The 22,524-nt window shown below is 40.1% G+C and overlaps 1 protein-coding gene across 2 annotated transcripts; it reads left to right on the top strand.

Moving 5' to 3' along the window:
• The first annotated feature begins 4,903 nt into the window (after positions 1 to 4,903).
• On the top strand, positions 4,904 to 22,236 carry LOC136876177 (cytokine-inducible SH2-containing protein). Of its 2 annotated transcripts, none has more exons than XM_067149900.2 (2): positions 4,904 to 5,156; positions 18,301 to 22,236. In XM_067149900.2, exon 2 carries the CDS (start codon positions 18,341 to 18,343, stop codon positions 19,412 to 19,414), a length of 1,074 nt encoding a protein of 357 aa, XP_067006001.1. In that variant the 5' UTR covers positions 4,904 to 5,156; positions 18,301 to 18,340; the 3' UTR covers positions 19,415 to 22,236. The 2 variants fall into 2 exon arrangements, with proteins under 2 accessions (XP_067006001.1, XP_067006002.1); XM_067149901.2 differs by lacking the exon at positions 4,904 to 5,156 and adding an exon at positions 12,477 to 12,555.
• Positions 22,237 to 22,524: the final 288 nt, after the last annotated feature.

The following is a 22,524-nucleotide window of genomic DNA, read 5'->3' as shown; positions in this document are numbered from 1 at the left end:
AATATTGTATCTCCCCTTGTTTTGCTACATTGTACCTGCCATGTCTGTTATTGCTTGGTTTTTGAAAAGAAAATATAACCTTGTTAAATTTTAAATTACTTTTACATTAACTTTGATTCCGTAGTTTGAAACCCATTCACGCCCGCACCTTCTTACGCCTCTACCTACCGCTAAAACACGGTAACAATTATTATTATTATTATTATTATTATTATTATTTCCTGGCATTTTCAGTTATCTGTGTTCGGCGTGTATGTGAATTAAGCCTAGCTTTATGGTCGGATGCCCTTCCTGACACCAACGCTATATTGAAGGATGTATTTATTATTGTGTGTTTCCGTGGTTGGTAGTAGTGTCATATGTTGTGTGTAAATGAAGATATGTATTAAGAGGAATTACCTAAACGTGATAAAATTCCCGACCCGGCCGGGAATCGAACTATGCTGACCATTCAGCCAAAGAGCCCTACTCCTAATTGCGACAATTTTAATAATCTAAGTAGCCACATGCAGATTTATCAGACTTTTTTAATATTAACCTGATAGACTACTTAGTTTTTTTTATGTCGAACAGGGCAAGTAATAAGCCGAACGTCGGGTTCAGTTTAATGCTTGTTTGGTTGTTGCTTTCAGCATCACGGAAAAATAGTTACATAGAATCTCATAACGCCTTATTTAAACTAAGAGTATGGGTTACTAAGATCTTAGCTACTCATTTCATTTTGCGATTTGTATCATAATACAGTAGTTTCAATAACAAGAACCTCACAACTTTATTCATTACCTAAATAACAGCCTATTGCTGGCCGAACTGAAAAGGCGAGGCAGAAAGAGTCATAAAATTTATTGAGCCTTTTTTAAGTAGCCAACCCAGTAACGTTTAGGTGGCATGCCTGCCATCAACAAGAGGTCCTAGGTTCGATTCCCAGCTAGTCCAAAGATTTTAATACTAGACTAAACGCTGGAACGTGGTTCACTCATGAGTTCATCTGAGGAGCAATTTGATAAGAGATGCAGCAGACCAGATCAAGAAAGCCAAGCTTGAAGAAGTTGTTACGCTGACCATGTGCCCTCCAATAATCGTAAGCCACATAGTTGGGTAACTGTTGTCTTGGTAGACCGAGACCGTTAGTGGGCTTTTGTAAGGGTTTTTGTTATTATTTAAATGATGTAACAATATAAACTAACGTGCTAAGAGTCACATAATTCTTATTGCTGGACTTTACCCAGTTAGGGTCGGCATTACAGGTAGATTAAGTCCAGTTTTACAGATGGATGCCATTCCTGGCACCAACCCCATGTGTGGGGATGTATTCACTAGTCTCACGCCTGTTTCTGTGGAGGCTCGTAGAGTGATATATTGTATGCAGTGATGGAAAAAGTACAAGTAATTGAGCTGAATTACAGCTACCTGGGAAATATTTTATTCACAATTACAAATTACGTTTTGAACAAGTAATAAATAAATAAATGGCATGTGGCCTCCGGAGAGGCCTGGTGCCGTAGGCGACCCACGCGTCGTGATGAGGATGAAGTTCCCCGTGCCAGGGGAATTAACGGATTATGGTTATGGTTAAAATTTCCGATCCTGCCGGGAGACCCTTGTGAACAAAGGCCAGCACGCTAACCATTTAGCCATGGAGCTCGACTTTCCAACAATTAATCATTAAAATTACAATTACTTCACAGCACTCCAATCTTCAGGAAAACTTTTCCTTTCCTTCTTAATCCGTTTATCCTCAAGGGTTGGTTTTTCCCTCGGACTCAACGAAGGATCCCACGTCTACCCCTCAAGGACAGTGTCCTGGAGCGTGAGACTTTTTGTCGGGGGATACAACTGGAGAGGAGGGCCAGTACTTCGCCTAGGCATTCTCACCTGCTATGCTGAACAAAGGCCTTGTGGGAGACGGGAAGGCCCGGGTTCGATTCCAGGCTCGGCCACGAAATTCGAGATGTGGTACGAGGACTGGAACGGAGTCCACTCAGCCTCGGGAGGTTAACTGAGTAGAGGGGTTTCGATTCCCACCTCAGCCATCCTCGAAGTGGTTTTCCGTAGTTTCGCACTTCTCCTCCAGGCAAATGCCGGCATGGTACCTAACTTAAGGCCACGGCCGCTTCCTTCCCTCATCCTAATCTATCCCTTCCGATCTGCCTTACCTCACAAGGCCCCTGTTCAGCATAGCACGTGAGGCAACCTTAACAATGTACTGGTTCTCCTTCCCACTTGTATCCCCGACCCAAAAGCTCACGCTCCAGAACACTGCCCTTGAGGCGGTAGATTTGGGATTCCTCGCTGAGTCCGAGGAAAAAAAACAACCCTGGACGGTAAACGGATTAAGAAAGAAAGAAAGAAAGAAAGAAAGAAAGAAAGAAAGAAAGAAAGAAAGAAAAAGAAAGAAAGAAAAAAATTACGAGTAAAAATTACATTTTGTGAAAAGTAACAATTACAAGTAAAAATTACTAAAAGTATTCGTTATAAGTAGGGGCTGCCTGGCCGAGGCGGTAAAGGCGTGCTCGGTTCACCCGGAAGGAATGGGCTAGATTCGAAAATTTTGAAACGAGATTTCTACTTCTGGAGGAGCACGGAGGTTCACTCAGCCTACATCAGAAATGAGTACCAGGTTAATTCCTTCGGACAAAGGCTGCCTGGTGTAGAGCTAACCACTCTACCCCACCAAGTGCCGAGATTATGAATGGTGGAAGTCTTTAACTTCCACACCTCCAAGGGCCTTCATGGCCTGCACGGAGATGACTGCTTTGCTATTCGTTATAAGTAATTAGATATACCGGTACTCAATTACTTCCCAACTCTGGTTGTGTCTAATGAAGATGTGTATTAAAAGGAACACCAACACCCAGCGCCAGACCTAGACGAATTAACCAGTTGCGGTTTAATTCCCCAGTCCGAATCCAGGGCTCTCTGAACCGAAGGTCGCTGCGATGACCATTCGCCCAAGGAGCTGGACAAACGTACAAAGGCAAACAGGAGCACAAACATGCAAACCAACTTATTTTCGACCTTTACTTTCCTAATCAGCAGGTATAATAGAACTTTGGTTCAAGAATTCTAAGTTTACCGAGAAGATGATACTTTTACCTTAGATGTATGATGCTTCGTCACCTCCTGCTTACTATGCGATGCCCCACCCACGGTGTTTTGAAAAGCATTTTTCCGGAAGTATTGCAGTCTATCAGTAAAACTAACCTCGAAACTATAATGAACACCACGTATAGATATAGTAGTATATGGCATAGATAAGACACAAAAGAAAAATATACCTAACCGGCCATACACCGGCAATATATTTTTATGCCATAGACCCTAGAATGAATATTTTAAAGCGTATCAAAATAACGAAAACTGTGGTTACATTTTACTGTAAATTGCACATTCTGATCTTTACATAATTAGAAACTGAGCCTAACCAATGTCGTCTTGGTCTCACTCTACTTGTCTTTCCTTCCATGACAGAGTCCTCCATTCGCCTCACATGACCTCACCACCGAAGCCGGTTTATGCGTACCACTTAATCCATCCATTTCATTTCTATGTTGTCCGGCTCCATGGCTAAATGGTTAGCGTGCTGGCCTTTGGTCACAGTGGTCCCGGGTTAGATTCCCGGAAGGGTCGGGAATTTTAACCTTAATTGGTTAATTTCGCTGTGTCGTCTTCATCATCATTTCATCCTCATTAAGACGCGCAGGTCGCCTACGAGTGTCAAATCAAAAGACCTGCATTTGGCAAGCCGAACTTGTCCTCGGACACTCCCGGCACTAAAAACCATACGCCGTTTCATTTTTCATTCCTAAGTTAGCCTTTATCTCCTCATTCCCAGTACCCTTCTGGGACGGAACTAAACGAGGCCACAGAGCTAGTTACAAATACTGTAGAGAGGATTGTGGAGGCGTTTAGCCAAATTCACGGAGTCTTGCAGTCGGAACACTGAAAGGCATAGCCTATGTATACAATTTTGCTAGTGGTTTTAACGTCGTATGAACTAAGATAGGTTTTCAGGGACAATGCGATAGGAAGTGACTAGGACTTGGAAGAAAGCGGCCGTAGCCTTAATCGATGCACAGCCCTGGCATTAACCTGGTGTGAAAATGGGGAAGTCCCAGAAAAACCATCTTCACAACTGCCGATAATGGAGTTCGAACCTATCATCTCCCGAATGTATCACGTATTCGGTGGAATACTAATACGAATACAGCATATTCAAGGCCAAGATACAATTCTAAAATTAAAATACCACGAAAAAAAGTCAAGTTACTTTTCGTTGAGCTATTCGCTTCTTCATAGTCCGGTGATTTTCCTCATCATGCGATCTGGACATATTGATTTCAATTGACTAGTAGAGATTTGACCTATTCATTGACCCTATGAAATAGCATTCAATCTCTCTGGAAGCGGTTGGCTTGTGCCGTCAAGGAAATTTGAGTGAATATTTCCTTGTTACCAGATAATTGTAGTTCGCCGGAAAGAGGAATGATATTCGTCTTCTTGTGACTGAATCTGTTCTGGCTGTTTGCCATCACCACGACAGACAAGTGTTTCCTACGAAATCCTCTGCGCTGCTACCGTGTACCTCGGAAGCTGTCTTCCTAATGCTTGTTGAGAAGACGAACCTACCGTAGTATCAACCGAATTCCACGCACGCGCAGACGTCGCAAGGCCATGATACGATGTTTTTATTTAGCTTAGTGCTCTGCGAAAGAATGGGGAGTTTTATCTTTATGGTGTAGCAGAAGAAGTAGGAGAAGCATACCCGGTGTAGAAAAGAGAGAGAGAAAGTGGGAGGTAGAAGACATCGAGGTGTGGTGAGGGGAGAGGAAGTCCGTTGGAGGGGCGGCCGAATGAGGGAGAGAGGGGAGAAGCAGCACTGCTCGGCAGAGAGAGAAAATACAATATACTCTCCGTGCGCTAGCGGCTTGTATGTTAGTAGCTCTCTTTCACAGAGGCAGTGTGGAAGGGTCTTTGGTGACGTACGCCTTAAGCGACACTTCAGCGTTTTACCCGTTTGCGTTGTGTGACTTGTGTCAACATTGTGATCAAGTGCTTGTGTCTTGTTTCTCATTGGATTTAAACAGTGCTTCCTATATGTGCGAAGGATCAGCAGACTGTGTCTTCCCGAAGTGTTGAGATACAATATAAAAATAGTGAGTATCTGTTCCATAATAATTTATCGTCATCATAGGCGACGTTTTTTTAAAAATATGTTGCGCTATATTCAATGATGGATTGAATGAAGCTTTAGTGATTGAAACCATGAATTATTTGAAATTATTTGGCGTCACAATGCAGTTCACACCAATCAAGAGCAATTATTGTGTGATACTGAGATCGTATTTTATTCAAAATGTAAAGGTTTTATGCTGTAATTTGTTATTGGCGATGTTCTTGAGCGTGTGAGTCCTGTGTTTTGAAGAGGTGAAACATCCTAATGAACTTCTACAGAATTCACGAAACTTGTGATAGTAATTGCCATCCGTTTCCGCAAGTGGGGTTATTTCAGAATAGTTACGAAAAAAAACAACTTTTTTTTGTTTTGCTGGTGTACGAAGGTTTCTGTTATTTTATGATTTGTTACGGAAACATCGTTGATCACTTTCGTTAAGTATTTAGAAAACTTGACAAAAATGTGTCAAGGTTTTGAAACATTGCCTTTTTCATTAACCTTTGCACGTCATAATTATATTTAGCTACAGTAGTAGTTTCTCATACTTTTGGTAACTGAGCAGTATTTAAAAAGTCCACTATATTTGCCCGTGGCATTGTTTTAAAGCATGAGGTAACTTGCGAGGCGCCCAGTGCCAAGCACAGCTGTTAAGCAATTAGGCCTTTCGCTGCGCCGGTGTTTGCTCTGAGGTTATTAACTGCCGCGCTGTTACTATGAATATGGAACAGTGGTACGAATATTTCGTCTCTATCTAAACACTTGATGAAAGGAGACTAAAATAGCCACGCAGAGTGTATTTCATAGCCGTACGTACAATGTGTTTCCGAGAAACGAATTACGGCATGAAATTCAACAGAAAGCAGTGGTTCGTGGTAAAAAACTTTCCAGCACACCAGTTCCAGGATTTCTGGTTGCAAATTCAGCACGTGTCTGATAAGCGTTGAGAAAAAAGTAGTAGACACATTATCTGTTTGTCGTGGACCGTGAGAAGGTGACGTTTAATTGTTTTTCGAACAATAGAGGTGATGGCCTGGATATGATGCAGGTTCACGCACGTCCTTTACAAGCAGAGAGTATTTTAACGAAATAAGTAATTAAAGAAAAGAGAGAAAGTTAAGTTCTACTCCGTTAGTCCGGATGCTACTGCCGTTTGCCATACGAAACGCATTCAGCATACATTGTAGCGATATTACCAAACGACGGATGCTCTGCCTTTGGTGCAAGGCGTAGCTCAGCTCTGATAGGGATGTTCCTGAACATCTTTACTGGAAGGAACGTTGAATTATGTATCTTATCATTTATGAAGTTCACGAACTGGAGAATTTTATACATCTAGGTGCCCGAAATGTAAGACCCTAGATTTTTTTTTTTTTTTTTTTTGTGGCCCATATTGCTCGTTTTAATTCAAAAGGTTATAAATTTAACTGGATGTTATAATTTATCTCGCTCTACATTGAATATAAAATTACATACAGCATTGCTTGTCAAAAGCGTTCGCAACAGCTGATAGAGTCACACGTTTGCAATAGTGAAATTGTAGGTCCCGGATATCCGGGATACCGGAATTTTTTTAATCAGTTCATTCCAAAATATAAACATTTGTTTGCTCGATCAAAAAGAATTAATAATAATAATAATAATAATAGTAATAATAATAATAATAATAATGCAATGTTATAAATGGCGTACAATTAAAGGATAAAATACTGTACGTCCATTGATTGTTTTTTTCTTTATTTGTAGCGGTAGATAATAAATTAAACGTTGTGATCAGATGATTAATACTGGAATGCGCCAACCTTTCTGAATAACGTTTATTTCGAACATTAATTTTTACGTATCTTATGGAAAGAATGAATGAACACAGCATGTTTACTTTACATTTATTGATATTTCTGTAACACTGGTAACTATCTAGTAATTGTGTAAGAACGAGTTAACATTCCCTTGCAGCGGATATTGTTACGAAATTTACGGAGAAAAAGAAACAAGTAAGACTTTTCTCGGAAGTGATTGCGGTATATTTCTCTCTCACTTGCTGTTGCTGACAAGGTCTTCTACGGCAAAAAAGAAAAAAAAAACGATGGTATACATTTTCAGAATAGGAAAGTGGAAATTGTGTGAGGGAGGAAGGTAAGGTTTCTGGGGATTGTGTCGGTCAGTTGGATCGAGGAAGAGGCGGTTCTGTGGAAGCAGCTTTCAGTCCATTCATATGCTGGTTCTCTTTCTCTGTCTACCGACGCTATCAATTATACAGCAGCAGATCCTCTTCGCAGAAGTAGCACTTGTTACGAGAAACCGTCCCGTTCCGTTTTTATTAACATGGGTCGATTGAAATTATATTTATCTTGGAAGCGTGTGTGACAGTTTAATGGGTTAAATACTCTGAAGAAAGGGCACATGGCAGACTCGGTAGGTAGGTGACTTGAGTGATGTATGAGAACCTCATTAACTCGCGCGTGAGATCAATTGCAACCCATTTAAAACACATTTAAAAAAATTATTATACACTTTCTAGTGTCATAATTGAAAAAGCTTGGCAGGCTATAGCAAGGTGGCGTATACTCATCATGACCGATACTTAGTATTTATCAAGAAGCTTTTTTTTTTTCGCAATCGTTAGTTTATTAAAATCACCGCATTGCTATCTGTTCTTGAAAAGAAATAAACCTTCCAATTTCGAACTTTCTTTGAGTTCCGTACCATCCATCTTCGTAGACGCATGCATTATGAATGCTCCATGAAACGACCTGGAAGTCAAAGTTGAGAGGTTCGATTCTAGGTTACGAAGTGGTATTGTAGTTGAAGTCTGTCGGTTGGTTCATGCAGCCCTCACACCAGTAAATATTGTACATACAGTTACCACAATTGACGTATTGGCAGTTGGATGATCGGAAAACATATCAAATCCATGTAAGACACAATGAGGTATTGAGAGCAAGCGAGAATTACGATAAATAAACACGAAACAGCTCGAGTTCCAGAAAAAAGAAGGACTTGTACTAGTTATGTTATACCTGTGGATTTTGGTCCAGGTGAGGCGGAAGTCCTTTTAAGCAGAGAGTTAGAGTGGTATGATAATGTTGTTTATTATATTTGCCGTTTTTTTGACAGAGTAATGTGGTTATGAGTTGAAAAACCAAACCAAACCCCATGGCACTACAGTCCTTGAAGGGCCTTGGCCTACCAATCGACCGTTGCTCAGTCCGAAGACCTGCAGATTACGAGGTGTGGTGTGGTGTGGTCAGCACGACGAATCCTCTCGGTCATTATATTCTTGGCTTTCTAGACCGAGGCCGCTATCTCACCGTCAGATAGCTCCTCAATTCTAATCACGTAGGCTGAGTGGACCTCGAACCAACCCTCAGGTCCAGGTAAAAATCCCTGACCTGGCCGGGAATCGAACCCGGGGCCTCCGGGTAAGAGGCAGACACGCTACCCCTACACAACGGGGCCGGCTATGAGTTGAAAGCTTCATATAAATTTGAACCGACTGCTATACTGCAGGCTGGCATCATATTATTTAAGGCCTGTTTTCATTTCTGCTGCATTTGTAATGTTTGTCATTTTTATTAACTTAAATACTACTACTACTACTACTACTACTAATAATAATAATAATCATAATAATAATAATAATAATAATAAATAATACCGAGCTGAGTAGTTCTGGCGCTGGCCATCTGAGACCAACTTGGCAGGCTCGATCCTGTCTCATTCCGGTGGTATTTGAAGGTGCTCAAATACGTCGGCCTTGTGTCGGTAGATTTACTGGTACGTAAAAGAACTCCTGTGGGGCAAAATTCCGGCACCTCGGCGTCTCCGAAAACAGTCAAAGTAGTTAGTGGGACGTACCAATCAATAACATTATTCGGCTTTCTGGTCCGGTAGTGCAGAGGCTTCTGTAGGTATTTGAGGAGTGCCTGATACAGAGTCGCTACGAGAAATAACGTACTGTAGGTAATGCTTGATGATTGTTACAGGTAAGGCTTGATCCACAGAGGGATGTTGTGCCGCAATTTTACGTCTACGTTCTAATTACAAATAATAAATCATAAATCGTTGTAATAAATCAAGTCATTGCATAGCAAGATTTCAACATGACTAGGAACACTTCTTAGGATAAACACAATGAAAGGAAATGGGATAAGTGTTTTTTTTTTGTTTTTTTTATTTATTTTAAGACAATTCCACATCTTCAGGTAGAAAGACCCTTTACTCTTCAATTCCATTTCTTCTACATCCACTTCTTCTCACCCTCGGTTTTTTCTCCCCAGATTCATCAAGAGGGCGGGCTGCAACACTTATTGAGAGGCCATCTTGGCAGATCTTCGGTCCTGAATGGGAATTCGAAAGTGTGGGATAAGAACACAGGACAAGTACAAAAGGAACTCAGCGGGTCAATATAAGTAAAAATAAAAAACGGAACAGGTACCACTGTGTCTTATATAGACTAGAACAATAACTTTTATTGTATAATATACGGTATATGTGCCTAGATAATAATATAATAATCGTCTTGGCCTACTTACAACTAGCAACTTGGCCCCATTCATTTTTCCGCCTCTTCGAAAAACGAGTTTGCATCAATCAGATTAATTTTATGTGACAAATATTTTAATTGAATTGGTTTTCTGATGTGTGTTGGTGCGTGTATTGATTTCCTTGTGGACAGAGGCTGTCGTCAGATGTTCTGTAGTGAAAGTTGAGTGCATGCCTCACTTCATTGCAGTACGTCTGCTCTTGATGTCTGGGAGGGAGGAATGAAGTAAGGAAGGGTTGAGGTAGGAGGATAACAAAGGATCAATATTGCGTGCCGGTCACCCACTTCGCACGTATTCCTGGAACTCACTTTTCATGTTTAACAATTAACTCTGCCTACCAGACTTGAACATACAGCACACAGACTGACTGAATGCCTCGACACATATTGCAAGATATTTTAGTTGAATGAATGTATAAATTTGGCACATAGTGATTATTATTTTAGGTTAGAGGCATGTATTTTTTTGTACGTCGAGGTTACTCCTGTTGTAGCCACGAGATTCGTCGGGGCGTATGAAAACAGTTCTGAATGTTTCAACTAGATGGCAGGAGCTATCGGAAACGCGGATACCGTCGGAATACCAGGAACACCGTATACTGAGAAAGGAAAAGATTGTTCTACTTCCGTTATTTCTTAGAACTCTATGTACAGTACTTGCAAGTTCATGTGTATGTATAAAAATTATCCACATTCTTTATTAAATAAAGGTTTCGTTGGTGTGACATCACGTAAGGCGCCTCATTTCCCGTGAGGACGTAAATTAATGTGTGTTAATTCGGGAGTTGATCAAGTTCTTATTCAGCCACGTGCTGAAGCAGTTGCGAGTGTGAGCCCTGTGTTTCGTATCATGCCACGGCACGTGCGACAAAAATTCCACTTGCACGCTTTTTGAACGACAGTGAGTCGGGCTCAAAAGTCTCTTTCTACTGTCTCATTTTCTTTGTTACTCACTTCATTGGGAAAGAAAAGCCGTGAACTGCATAGAACAAAAGATTTCTTGGATTAGATTTTTCTTGATATTTGTTTGTCGAGCAGCCGAGCCGAGTAGCTTCTGAGTGTAAGTTGGTGGGTTCGATCCCGGCTCAGTCCGGTGGTATTTGATTAATGATGTTATTGCTTTTATGTCTCACTAACCATTTTTTTTAACGGTTTTCGGTGAATTTTGCCCCGCAGGAGGTATTTTACGTGCCAGTAAATCTGCCGACACGAGGTGACGTATTTGAGCATCTTCAAATACCACCGGACTGAGCTAGGATCGAACCTGCCAAGTTGGGGTCAGAAGGCCACCGCTTCAACCGTTTAGCCATTCAGCCCGGTTGTGGTATTTGAAGGTGCTCTAATACGCCAGCCTCATGTCGGTAGATTTACTGGCATTTTAAAGAACTCGTTGTGGGACAAAATGTCGGCACTTCGGCTTCTCCGAAAACCGTAGTAGTTAGTGGGACGTTAAACATTAATACTTTACTCAGCTAAAAGTCTTAGCAATCCAGATATAGAGAAATATGGTTGGAATAACATTTTTGATGTAATAATTGTTAAGTTTACTTTCAGTACTTGGAGTATTTCAACTTTTAATATTTATAACGGATTAGCCTGGGTTGTCAATTTCATTTCTGTAATTCCCATGAATCCATTATTCAAGGATGATATTGGTTAGCTAATTAAGTAAAATATGGATATTAAAAGACCTTTTTTTTTTTTTCCTGTTTCATAAATCTATTTTTCACCATTCTTTCCAATATTTTTTGTACATTTTAAGGGTGCTTTAATTTTTCCCTTCGCTTGTGTTATTCTGTCTTAAGTTTTATCAGTAATAATTATTACTGGTGATTAATTTGCTGAAGTGGTATCTGAAGGTGTTCTAATACGTCAGCCTCCTGTCGGTACACAAAAATTAGGCACCTTGGCGTTTCCGAAAATCGTAAAAGTAGTTAGTGCGGCATAAAACCAATAACATTCTTTTAATTTCCTGCTGGAGGTTATGGTAAGAGAAATCGGTATTGGGGAAGTATTTCCTCTCAGAATATTTCATTTCATTAATTGTTTACTAAAACAAAATTCTAAGCGATAGCTATATTTGTTTACGATGCTTCAAGTCCAAGATTTGGTAGTCTTCATCTCTAGTATTTACATTAATAACTTGGTCTATATGTTTAATTCGATGCTTTCGTAACTCCGAATTTAAACGCAATTTTCTTCTGGGTTTCTGCCGCATGGACATTTCACGAATCGCAAAGATTTTGTTCCTAGTGAGAAGTGAACCACGACCGATCATGACTCTTTCAATAAATTATAAATTCAAGAACATTGAAAATATCGATAGCGCACGATAAGGTGGGAGAAAGAATAATTTGGAGTTCTGATCTACACAACGATTTTTGGTGCCGTTGGGTAATGCTTAATTGAGTGTGGCGTGTACTGTATACTCAGACCTCATTCGTTGATTCCTTGTATTGTAGTCTAGAGAGCGAATGCGAGACAATTCAAGAATGCGGATCTGAGAGGTCCAGCCACCTGATTTAACGGTTTTGTGCGGGCGGGAACGGTTCGGTAAGCCGGTTTGTTTGGACCTGAAATGACAGACAGACAGACAAGCAGGCAGGTTTGTTCCATGATGTCGGCCAAGGTAAGGAACAGTTTTATATTTAAATCCATGGCGGGGTTGGCTAGCTAGAGAAGGGATTTCGCAGAAACGCTTGCTTGTGTTGTGAAAGATCCCAGCAAGCCACAGCCGCCTATGACGTTATACCAAGAAGACGCTTGCATAAGCAACAATGATGTCTCGCTCTGTCCAACACGCCGTTCTGTAGCAGCCGGACTCCAGAGCTTGCAGGTACTGTTGACTGGTACTGTAGAGAGACTTTAGTTAAGCGCGGTGTACTTCTCAAGCCAATATTTCAGTTTGCGTGTGCAGTGTTCCGGTTTTGAAAACACGAGCTGTAGCCCTATTGAAGCATACGTAATAGATAGGTGTGTGTATACAAGTTTTTAAAATCCAACCAATGTTGGTTTAAATTGTATGTTTCGTGTTTTTATTTAACATACACAAATACGACAGTTAATCTGGCTATACATTAATAATGTAGTTGACAGTTAATAAAATTACAAACCACTAAATCTTGAAATCCGCTAACATGAATATAGTGTGGAAAATGTACTTCATAATAACCATAAACATTGAATTCAGTACAAGAAATTATGATTATACTAAATATTGCATCCAGAAACAGGTTCGAGGGTTTTTTTTTTCCCTCTTTATTCATTTCACCGTCTTTTAAGATGAATTCACGAAATCCTAAATTTATGGCATTAGAAATCCTGTACTAGAGACCCTTCTTAGCGTCGACCATCTTGTTGTGTGGAGAGAGAATATCATTTAGCCTCTGACAAACATGTACGTGTAAATGTATAATCCTCACTCCGAAAGCAGCTCCACCATAACCTGTCGAAAGATTACATAGGCGTCACGGGAGTCATGCATTAGTGAAATGAGGTAGTTTCTTGTGCCATTCCTCACCAAGCCAGAAGGTAGTATTTACATTTCGGTCTACCAAGTCCACGAAATGCATAGTACACTTAATTATTAAGTGCGAGGGCTAAAATGGCAATAATAAAGTTCTAGCAACGTATCTATATAAGGGGCGTGGTAGCCGAGTGGTGTAGTAACTGGCTTCTCACCGAAGTGGCCGTAGTTCGAATCCTGGCCACTGTATTCGGGATTTTTTAAAATGAAAATCGCGTGAAGGTCCCGTGGTTATGATCACAATATAAACAGTCTCGTAAAATACAAGCTTGCATTTGTTTCTATCTAAATTTCTAAATTGAAATGTAAGCTTTGGGACATCGAAAAAATACTTTTTTTTTTTTTTTTTTTGCTAGGGGCTTTACGTCGCACCGACACAGCTAGGTCTTATGGCGACGATGGGATAGGAAAGGCCTAGGAGTTGGAAGGAAGCGGCCGTGGCCTTAATTAAGGTACAGCCCCAGCATTTGCCTGGTGTGAAAATGGGAAACCACGGTAAACCATCTTCAGGGCTGCCGATAGTGGGATTCGAACCTACTATCTCCCGGATGCAAGCTCACAGCCGCGCGCCTCTACGCGCACGGCCAACTCGCCCGGTCGAAAAAATCAGAAACTCTTCTAAACAAGAGAGAAATGATACATATTCTATTATGAGAAAATTGGAGAAATGAAATAACTGTCCCTGAAAGTTTGAGACATGTAAGGTTCGACCTTTTTATTTTTTTTACCGAGAGATGATCTGTATGTGTATACACTTGTTCGACAGAAGACAGATAGTCATAAACCTCGAGGCCAGAGATCTTGGAGTGAAAGAAAACGTGGCATGCTTCTTCCCTAGCTGTGGGTGGCGCACATGGGTGGGTTGGAGCCCGCGGGTTTATTTTGGAAGGATGACGTGTTATAAGCTTGCATCAGCATCGCTGCACCTGACCATAAGAACGTATCATTTAAACGGATATTGCTGCGGCGTTCTTTTTAAAAATATATAAAAATGCCAACATTTTTCATTTGTCACGATAAGAAAAGGCTGCATCTTAAACTATTTCGTGGAATCTTAACACAAAAAGTGAGCATGAACTGTAATAATTGATCCTGAAAGTGGAACAGTTCTACCAAAGTTTGAAAGGAGGTACAATTCTGAAGTCTCTGAGAATGGGGTGAGCGATGGAAATCACACATTGTAGTAGTCCTTGTAAGATATCAATGCTTTCTTTCCTCCTTTTGCCCTGTGTTCTTTTGTCGTTCCTTTTTTGGAGTGCATCTAAGCACTCTTCTATGAAAACTATTGAATACAACTCTCTCTCGGTTCAGCTTTAGCCTCTGCGGGGAAAAATGCCCTTTTTGTTTCAATTAAGTGAGCATTTTTGCTGTGCTGTTTAGTTTGCTCGAAGCCTTCCACAGTTTCTTCCCCGAGTTCTTGTAGTCTTATTCGGCTTTTGCAATTATTAGATTTCTCATTGTTTGCAACGAACCACTAACGAAGGCTCCGGCTATGATTTGTGATAGTGGTAGAATGTTTGCCAGATGGCTCATCAACAATTTCTACAGTGATAAAGCGGACAGTATTTGATATTTATCGCGCACGGTACTCAAGGTCCACGACACGACAGAACAAACATCCGGACATACTAGAGGAACTAGTGTTGCTCCAAGGTTGTGAGGGAGTGTGTCATTGAACAGAATCCTCCTACGGAAACCGGAAATGTTTCCAGCAAGAGAAGTGTTTTCCAGCATCCTATGGCAGATGAAAATATACTGCCGTCTTCAGACTTACACCAGGCGTTTGGAGAAGTGATTTTTTGCTTCAGAAGTCAGCGATGAGCTACTGTAATTGAGACCGGGCTAGTTGGCCGTGCGGTTAGGGCCGCGCAGCTGTGAGCTTGCATCCGGGAGATAGTGGGTTCGATCACTACTGTCGGCAGCCCTGAAGATTGTTTTCCGTGGTTTCCTATTTTCACACGGGGCAAATGTTAGGGCTGTACCTTCGCCATTAGACATGTCTGTGTCGGTGCGACGTAAAGCAAAATTGTAAAAAAAAAAAAAAAAAAAGAAAAACTAATGGGATAGCTCTGACACGAAATAATTTTCATTCCACATCCATAATTGGAGAAATGTTGAAGAATTTGCTGTCTATATAATTCAGTGAGGTCTATTATGAAGGCTTTTATTGGCGAACTGAAGTCCAGAGAGTAATTTTGATGAACTACGCTGTTGTAGACGTCTGTGAAGACGCGATTGTATTTCCTTCTCCGAGAATTAAACTTCTTAACTTTGCTCTTTATAACGAGTATTATTCAGATCTGTGAAAATGATTAAAGGACCATTTGTTACGTAAGGTACCGGTACGTAATGCGATCTGAGTGACAATTTGCATTTCCAGGATAGGCAATGGCCTACATTCTTAAATCACTGCTGAATTGCCAGCAGTATTCTTGCTTATTAGGTCTGTTGACTTGGGAGATAATTTCAGTTTCTGTTCTGCGCGAGAAATCAACTTTGAAACGAGATGATCTCTGACGATTTCTCCCGCGAAGTCCAGAGTAAAGTTTCATCCAGTGCTTGTTTTCATTGGATTCCTGAACGAAAATAGTTTGGTGATGGTGGAAGTGGGGCGGAGGGTCTACATTGAATGGAAAGAGCAAGCCGGCTTGGCTATATAGCTCACGGCAGTGCTTGGCCTCGCAACCTTCCGTTTAGTTTAGGCAGACCGTTGTTTTATCTTCTACTTCCGAGAATTACGTTAAACAAGCAGAGAGGCTTTCTGTTGTGTTAATTATGGAACTTGGCAACAAGCACACACACACACACACACAACAAATATCAGGAACGTGAATCTGTTTATATTCTTCACTACTACATCATCCAAAATTAAACTCGTAATTTAGGACTACTGAGAAGAGTAGCATGTTGGTACTACTGCCAAGCGCTTAGAAAGTTTTACAAAGACTACTTGGCGAGAAATCTACAGATTGTTTCTGTCAGTACTTTGAATACGGAACCACCACAGGTTTCTATTCTATATATTTAATTGATTGGTTACAGCGGAATGTTACTAAATCACCTTTGGGGGTGGTGGTGATTATTGTTTTCAGAGGAAGCACAGCTGGGCAACCATCCTCTTTTAATAGTAATCAGGGGAGGAAAATGGAAGAGGTAAAAGAAAGGTAAGGGCCGTGAAGGCGTAAAAACGCAATACTCCTCACGCCTAGCAAATACCATTGGTGTCCAGAAGAGAACAGGAATTGACTGAGCGAGGTCGGATAGGAAAGGTGGAAGTGAACAGCCTCGCAAAAGTAAGCGGGAGCAATGACAGACTCAGTTAGGGGCCCCGTAGTCGTCAACCCAAGCTTCTAAGTTGAGAGGAGCTGGGGTCTCCTTTCAGCTCCCTCTTACGTCAGGCAAGGGATACCGTGCATTTAGTCTACCGCCCACGTCCAATGGGGGTAAATCACTTCTAATTCATATATTTTTGAATGCAAGACCTATAAAAGTCTTTTCGTGCAAGGATGCATACAACTTCTAAGGTATGTAAAGGCGAAAAATGGATATTTAAAAAAATATGAATGTTAGTCTACTGATATGGCCGTGTATAATGTTATTTGGAGGTTTATTCCACTGTAGCGGATGTAAGATAATTATGTTTGAAAGGTAGTCTGACACTGTGGATGTAATGACCTTCTTTGCATTACGTCATGAATGTGAGCATATGGGTTAATACGTAAACGAAGATGCATGCAGACATTCCGTGTTGCGTGAGGTATTTGGTGATGTCACTGATACGTCATCATTCTTCTACCAGAGCTCAATAGCTGGTTGCGTCATATCTTTATTTGGCTTGGAGTTGCTGATCGAATACAGTTCCCGCCCGCTGTGAATAGAAAACAAGAAGGCCATTCCATTAGTGAGGTTATGTACTGCCAAACAGCCCGTCAGTCGATAGATATTCCAGCGCATGCTCTTCTCACCGCGGGGCTGTAAATGTTACCGTTTCTGGGAATAGGTGCCGTATTTTATACTGAACTGGGCATTTTTAAAATGACCTAGTAAATGTATCTGGGTGACTTGAAATATCTATAATATAACTGGGGGTTGATTTTACAGGAACTCTACCTACGGTGAAATGTGTTAAAACAATAACGATACCACCTGCAGGTGGTAGGAATAATAATAATAATAATAATAATAATAATAATAATAATAATAATAATAATAATAATTCTTTTAATTTTACGTGACTTCTGATATGATCATAGCCATAGAACCTCCAGTTTTACGTGGAATCCGGATCACTTGGGCGTGACATTTCATTTAAAAATCCCACACACATTTCTTGGGATACGAACCACGGCCGCCTTAGTCAGAAACTAATGACGATGTCATTCAGCAGTCACGTCCTCCTCCTCATTATTATTATTATTATTATTATTATTATTATTATTATTATTATTATCATCTTGAGCTCTCAACTAAAAGGATAGTGGTTGAATTATTGTTGAAACGAGGATATAATTCTGTCATGATACTTTGGTTATCATTTGCAACTCGTCGTTTCAGCCTGTTTTCAAAACGAGTACGGGCGATTTTTATTAAACTTTTTACAAGTTCCGCATTGCAATGATCACAGTAACAGACTGCCGTCCCAGATTCAATTCGCTGTTGTACCGAGACTGTTTAAATATAAGTGTTTGACATGGAAGGATTGAGAACGTGCTTAATGCTGTAGGATTTGGAACAGTGGACAATATTTATCAAGGGTGGATTGTGGCCTATTGCAGCTACGCACACCGCCGTTGGTACCTAAAATGACAATGGCTAGACATCGGATTTTACAGGAAACCTTCTGTTGAAATGAGCTAAAATTTTAACTATAATATATACTGACAGCATATAACAACAACAACAATAATAATAATAATAATAATAATAATAATAATAAATTAAAAATAATTTATCATTATTTATATTGTTTTAGTTATAACTGTTTATTATTAGATCTAAGATAAGGTCTTGTGAACAGTTTGCTAATAAGTTGGTTTTTGTTGTTGTTTGTTGCAGAACCGAACCACTGGAGAGGAGGCGGCGCTGGTATGGCGCCATGTTGACGACCTGCCCCAACTGCCTTCACGTGTTCGATCACGGCGTTGCCACGTTCAACAATCCTTCGTCGTCATGCTGCGCCAGCCGCCCTGTGCTGCTGTCTGCGACCCTACAATTGCCCCCTACAAGTGTGCCCACCACCTGCACGGTGGCAGTCTCGACCGTGTCTCATCCTCGGGTGCTGGCCGGCATGGCTGGGGGAGGCATCGTGGACACCACGTTCTTTGTGGATCAACAAGGGAAAGCTCCGGATCAGCAGTCCACGTCAGCGGGTGTTCCCCAGCCTTCACCATCAACTCCGCTCTCTTTTGTCCTTCCATCGCCGACAACCAATGCTTCCGCTCCTCGGGTACCCAATCTGATGCCTTTCCAATGGACAGCGTCGGTACAACCCATGATGCAAATTGCACCATGGATGATGAACACCGTGCAGCCTGCGCCTCCTCAGCCTTCTCGGGAAACTGTCATTCCTCAAGTACCTCAATCAGAGACGGATCTGGTACGCCTAGCAGCGACTCTGAATGCCCTCAGAGCCTCAGGCTGGTACTACGAAGGCCTGTCCTGGCAGGAGTCTCAGGAAGCCTTGCAGTCAACACCTCCAGGCACGTTTCTGGTGCGGGATTCGTCAGATCCTCGCTTTCTGTTTTCTCTGAGCGTGCAGACAGAGCGTGGTCCAACCAGTATTCGTCTCCATTATGTGATGGGGCAGTTTCGACTGGATGCAGAACCTCGCTTGGCACCAATGATGCCACTCTTCGAGTGTGTAGTGAAGCTAGTAGAGTATTATATTGCATTAACCAAAGACAGTCGCAGCAGTGCGAACAAGTGCAATCGGAAGACATCTCGCGACAAGGAACAAGTGTGGGTAGATGCTCGTGGACAGTTATATTCTCACATATTGCTCACAAGCCCCCTTTACAAGAAACATCAGCGTCCCAGCCTTCAACATTTAGCGAGGTTGGCAATCAACAAGCAGATGTTGAAGACCACAACTGGCTTACAAGGAGTTGCTCTGCTACCCCTGCCTGCCCCTCTGAAGGATTATCTCAAGGAATATCCTTACACCCACTGACCACCAAGTTCCATAATACACACTGCAGCCAGGATTCCTTTACTTTGCCCTTTGTGAAATCTTCTACAAGGTTTACCAGTGGACACAGTAATTCTAATATATACTATTTACATACCAGTAAAAGTAAATGTTGCTGTTATCAATCTTCCATTAAACTGAATACTCAAGAACATTATTGGCAGCAGAGGACAGAAAATTCCATTGACAGATTCTATAATTTAAACAGACAGTATTATTTTCTAGCTGCTCATGCAATTTGTTTCCTACTCTGGTATCGAGTTTTCTTTGACAATTTTATTAAATCATTTTTCTTCAGTATATCAAATAGTGGAAACAGTGAACATCACATTTCAGTGCACTAGTGGAATTATTTTACATAACAAATCATGATTTTCTTTGAATGCATTCACAGCTTCTTCAATTTTTAAAATTACTCTTCTGTTCAATATTTAACAAATAAGTTCCAAATTACTACAGATGTAATATCAAGATAATTTAAATGTTTGGTATTATTGAATAGGTCTATGCAAACTGTTGCATACTGCAGAACACTTATCTGGAAATTTGCTAGTGTTTCCCCTTTGTTTTTCTTGTATCTTATTTACAGAGGATGTAGAGAATGTGTATGTGTTTAAATGTTAAGAATGCACCTATACATTGGTCAGCAGTTTGAACTGTGCACACATCTGTTATCCTTATTTACATAAGCAAAGTATATGTTCTAATTCAGGGAGTACCTACAAGTATTCAGAGTTTATTCAGCCTCAAGCATTTATGTGAAGTATTTGTACGTTATTTCTAATTTATTTTGTACCATAAGGACCGTAAAGATTTACCCTGTGACTTTGATATGACTGAAAAGGTTCGTGGGTACTGTAAGTTGATAATGTTTGGATTCAGAGGTAAGCATTAATTCACAGTATCTTTCATTCCATGCTTATTGATCAAATCTTCACTTTGTGATCAAGGTACAAACTTTACGGTTCTAAAATGATGTACAGACCAAAGTAACTTGATGTACATTCAAAATAGATTGTGTACTGTCTGGGCCCAAGCAGCGTGTCAGCAACTGCGATGAGGAGAATAAGTGGACGTCACTAAAATCTTCATAATTCAATGCTCTAATATATAACCTGTCAAAATGAGTTAAGTTAAATATTTCTGAGAGAATTCAGGGAGTTTTTCCTCCTATACTACTACAGTGTATTAATGACAAGCTGTTGGTAATTTTCTGTTTTGTATGAAGTTACTCCTGTAGAATTAATTTTATAAAATCAGACACGGCTGAGAGAATATCATAAAAGATTTGTGAATGATGAAGATATAAAAAGGCATATTTTGTGAAGCCACCACAATTCAGAAATTATGGAAGCTGGTGCAATACAATGTTATAGTTGGCACAATTCTTCATGTTTATTTGGAAACATCAATATTTCTTAATGTGAGTGAGTCAGGTGAAATTTAGGCTCAAAGCCAACTGTTGACAAATTTCTGTTTTTCCATGGCTGAAAGAGTTTTAAAATATGTTAATAATTTCAGGAGCACCAAATTTTGTTCCCCTTTTACCCTCTAGAAACTGTGATTTTTAAGCATCTTAGTATTTTCTCTACTTTTGGTGGAATTCTTTATTTTTTATTTTATTTATTTTATAGAATGATGAGGCACAGAGCATGGCTGTCACTTTGACTGAGTTCTTCTAGAACAGACAGAGGCTCTGGCTGGCTGATTAATTCACTGACACACAGGCTTGGACCAAAGCAGTACTCACAATGTCAGATATATGTTTGACTGGTCATAATAGATGTGGAACCAAATACTCAATATCTTTAGTTTTATATTTGACATGGTTCTAAAATTTTTTGTATGTTGCTCTTATTTGGATCTATGCTATTTTATTGGACACATAAGAGCATAAAGTTCCTAGTACTGGAACCACAAGGGCTTCCAATATAACTTACCTTTGGCAATTTTTAATTTTCTTATTATAAACTTCATTGATGAAGCCTGTTTTAACATTTGTAAGTGCTTTCTGAATAAGTTATTAGTGATTCTTGATTCATATATTGTAACATCCATAGTGAATTATCATGAATGTATTTTTGTATGTTTAGGCTGTAGCATCATAGATGTAATCAAGTAACATTCCTTCATGTGTTAAATGTTTAGTTACCATGGTGTGACATTACACTGGTATGTTTTACATTTAGTTCAGTTCAATATATTCCTCAATATTGAAAAGAGAAATGTACTGAAAATAAGGTTTCTACTACCTACACATTTCTCCTTCGGTTTTTAAGAATCATTTTCATCTTATTCAGAAACGGAAAGATTTCTTTTTTTCACTACAGTGAACCTGCAATGTTTTATGATAAATTTTGTGAGTTATTTGTAGTGCTGAGGAAAGTCTTTTGTGTTATAAATGTTAGTTGCATTGGTGTAAACAGAGGCAACTGATCTGCTGAAATTGGCATAGTGTTATACAAGACCATAGGGAAACCACAACCGTAGCTGTGGTGTATGCCAAAGCATGATACTATGACAATACAGGATCTCTGATTACAATATCATTATGTCTTGTTATATATGTCTGGCTCGATATGCCAAAACCAACTTGTGAATACCATGTTGAACTCAGGCGTTGTTTGTTTGTTTGTTGGTATGTGTGTATGCATGTATGTGTGTCTGTTACTTGTCGATGTGAAGAATGTGTATCGCTGTGTATTATACATCATTTCCTACCCGTTTCATCGTAGTGTGAGACATGTCTTTCAATTTGTATTTGAAAGATTATATAAATTATTAAAGTATTTATTAATTATAAATTTCAGCTTTATTTTCCTTGTCCCATCCCTTTTAGTATTTCTACCATTCTCTTCTATCATCCTGCAGAAATATTGCTTTGTTTATAGGTGGTGAGTTAAGAATTGCAGGAAGTTCTGTTCCATTTTTCACTCTGTAAAATATTTTATGACTTTAATCACAGAAGGCAGTCCAGATCCAATTCTGATGAGACATACAGTCTTATGGTATAGGCTAGAACAAATTTGTTACTTTCATTGACTTGTTTCTGTCTCATCTTTGACAACATGATGGTGACAAGGTATGAACAA

This window comes from Anabrus simplex, chromosome 6 (assembly GCF_040414725.1).
Source record: "Anabrus simplex isolate iqAnaSimp1 chromosome 6, ASM4041472v1, whole genome shotgun sequence".
Taxonomy (NCBI): Eukaryota; Metazoa; Arthropoda; class Insecta; order Orthoptera; family Tettigoniidae; genus Anabrus; species Anabrus simplex.
This window is presented reverse-complemented; position numbering and strand designations above follow the sequence as displayed.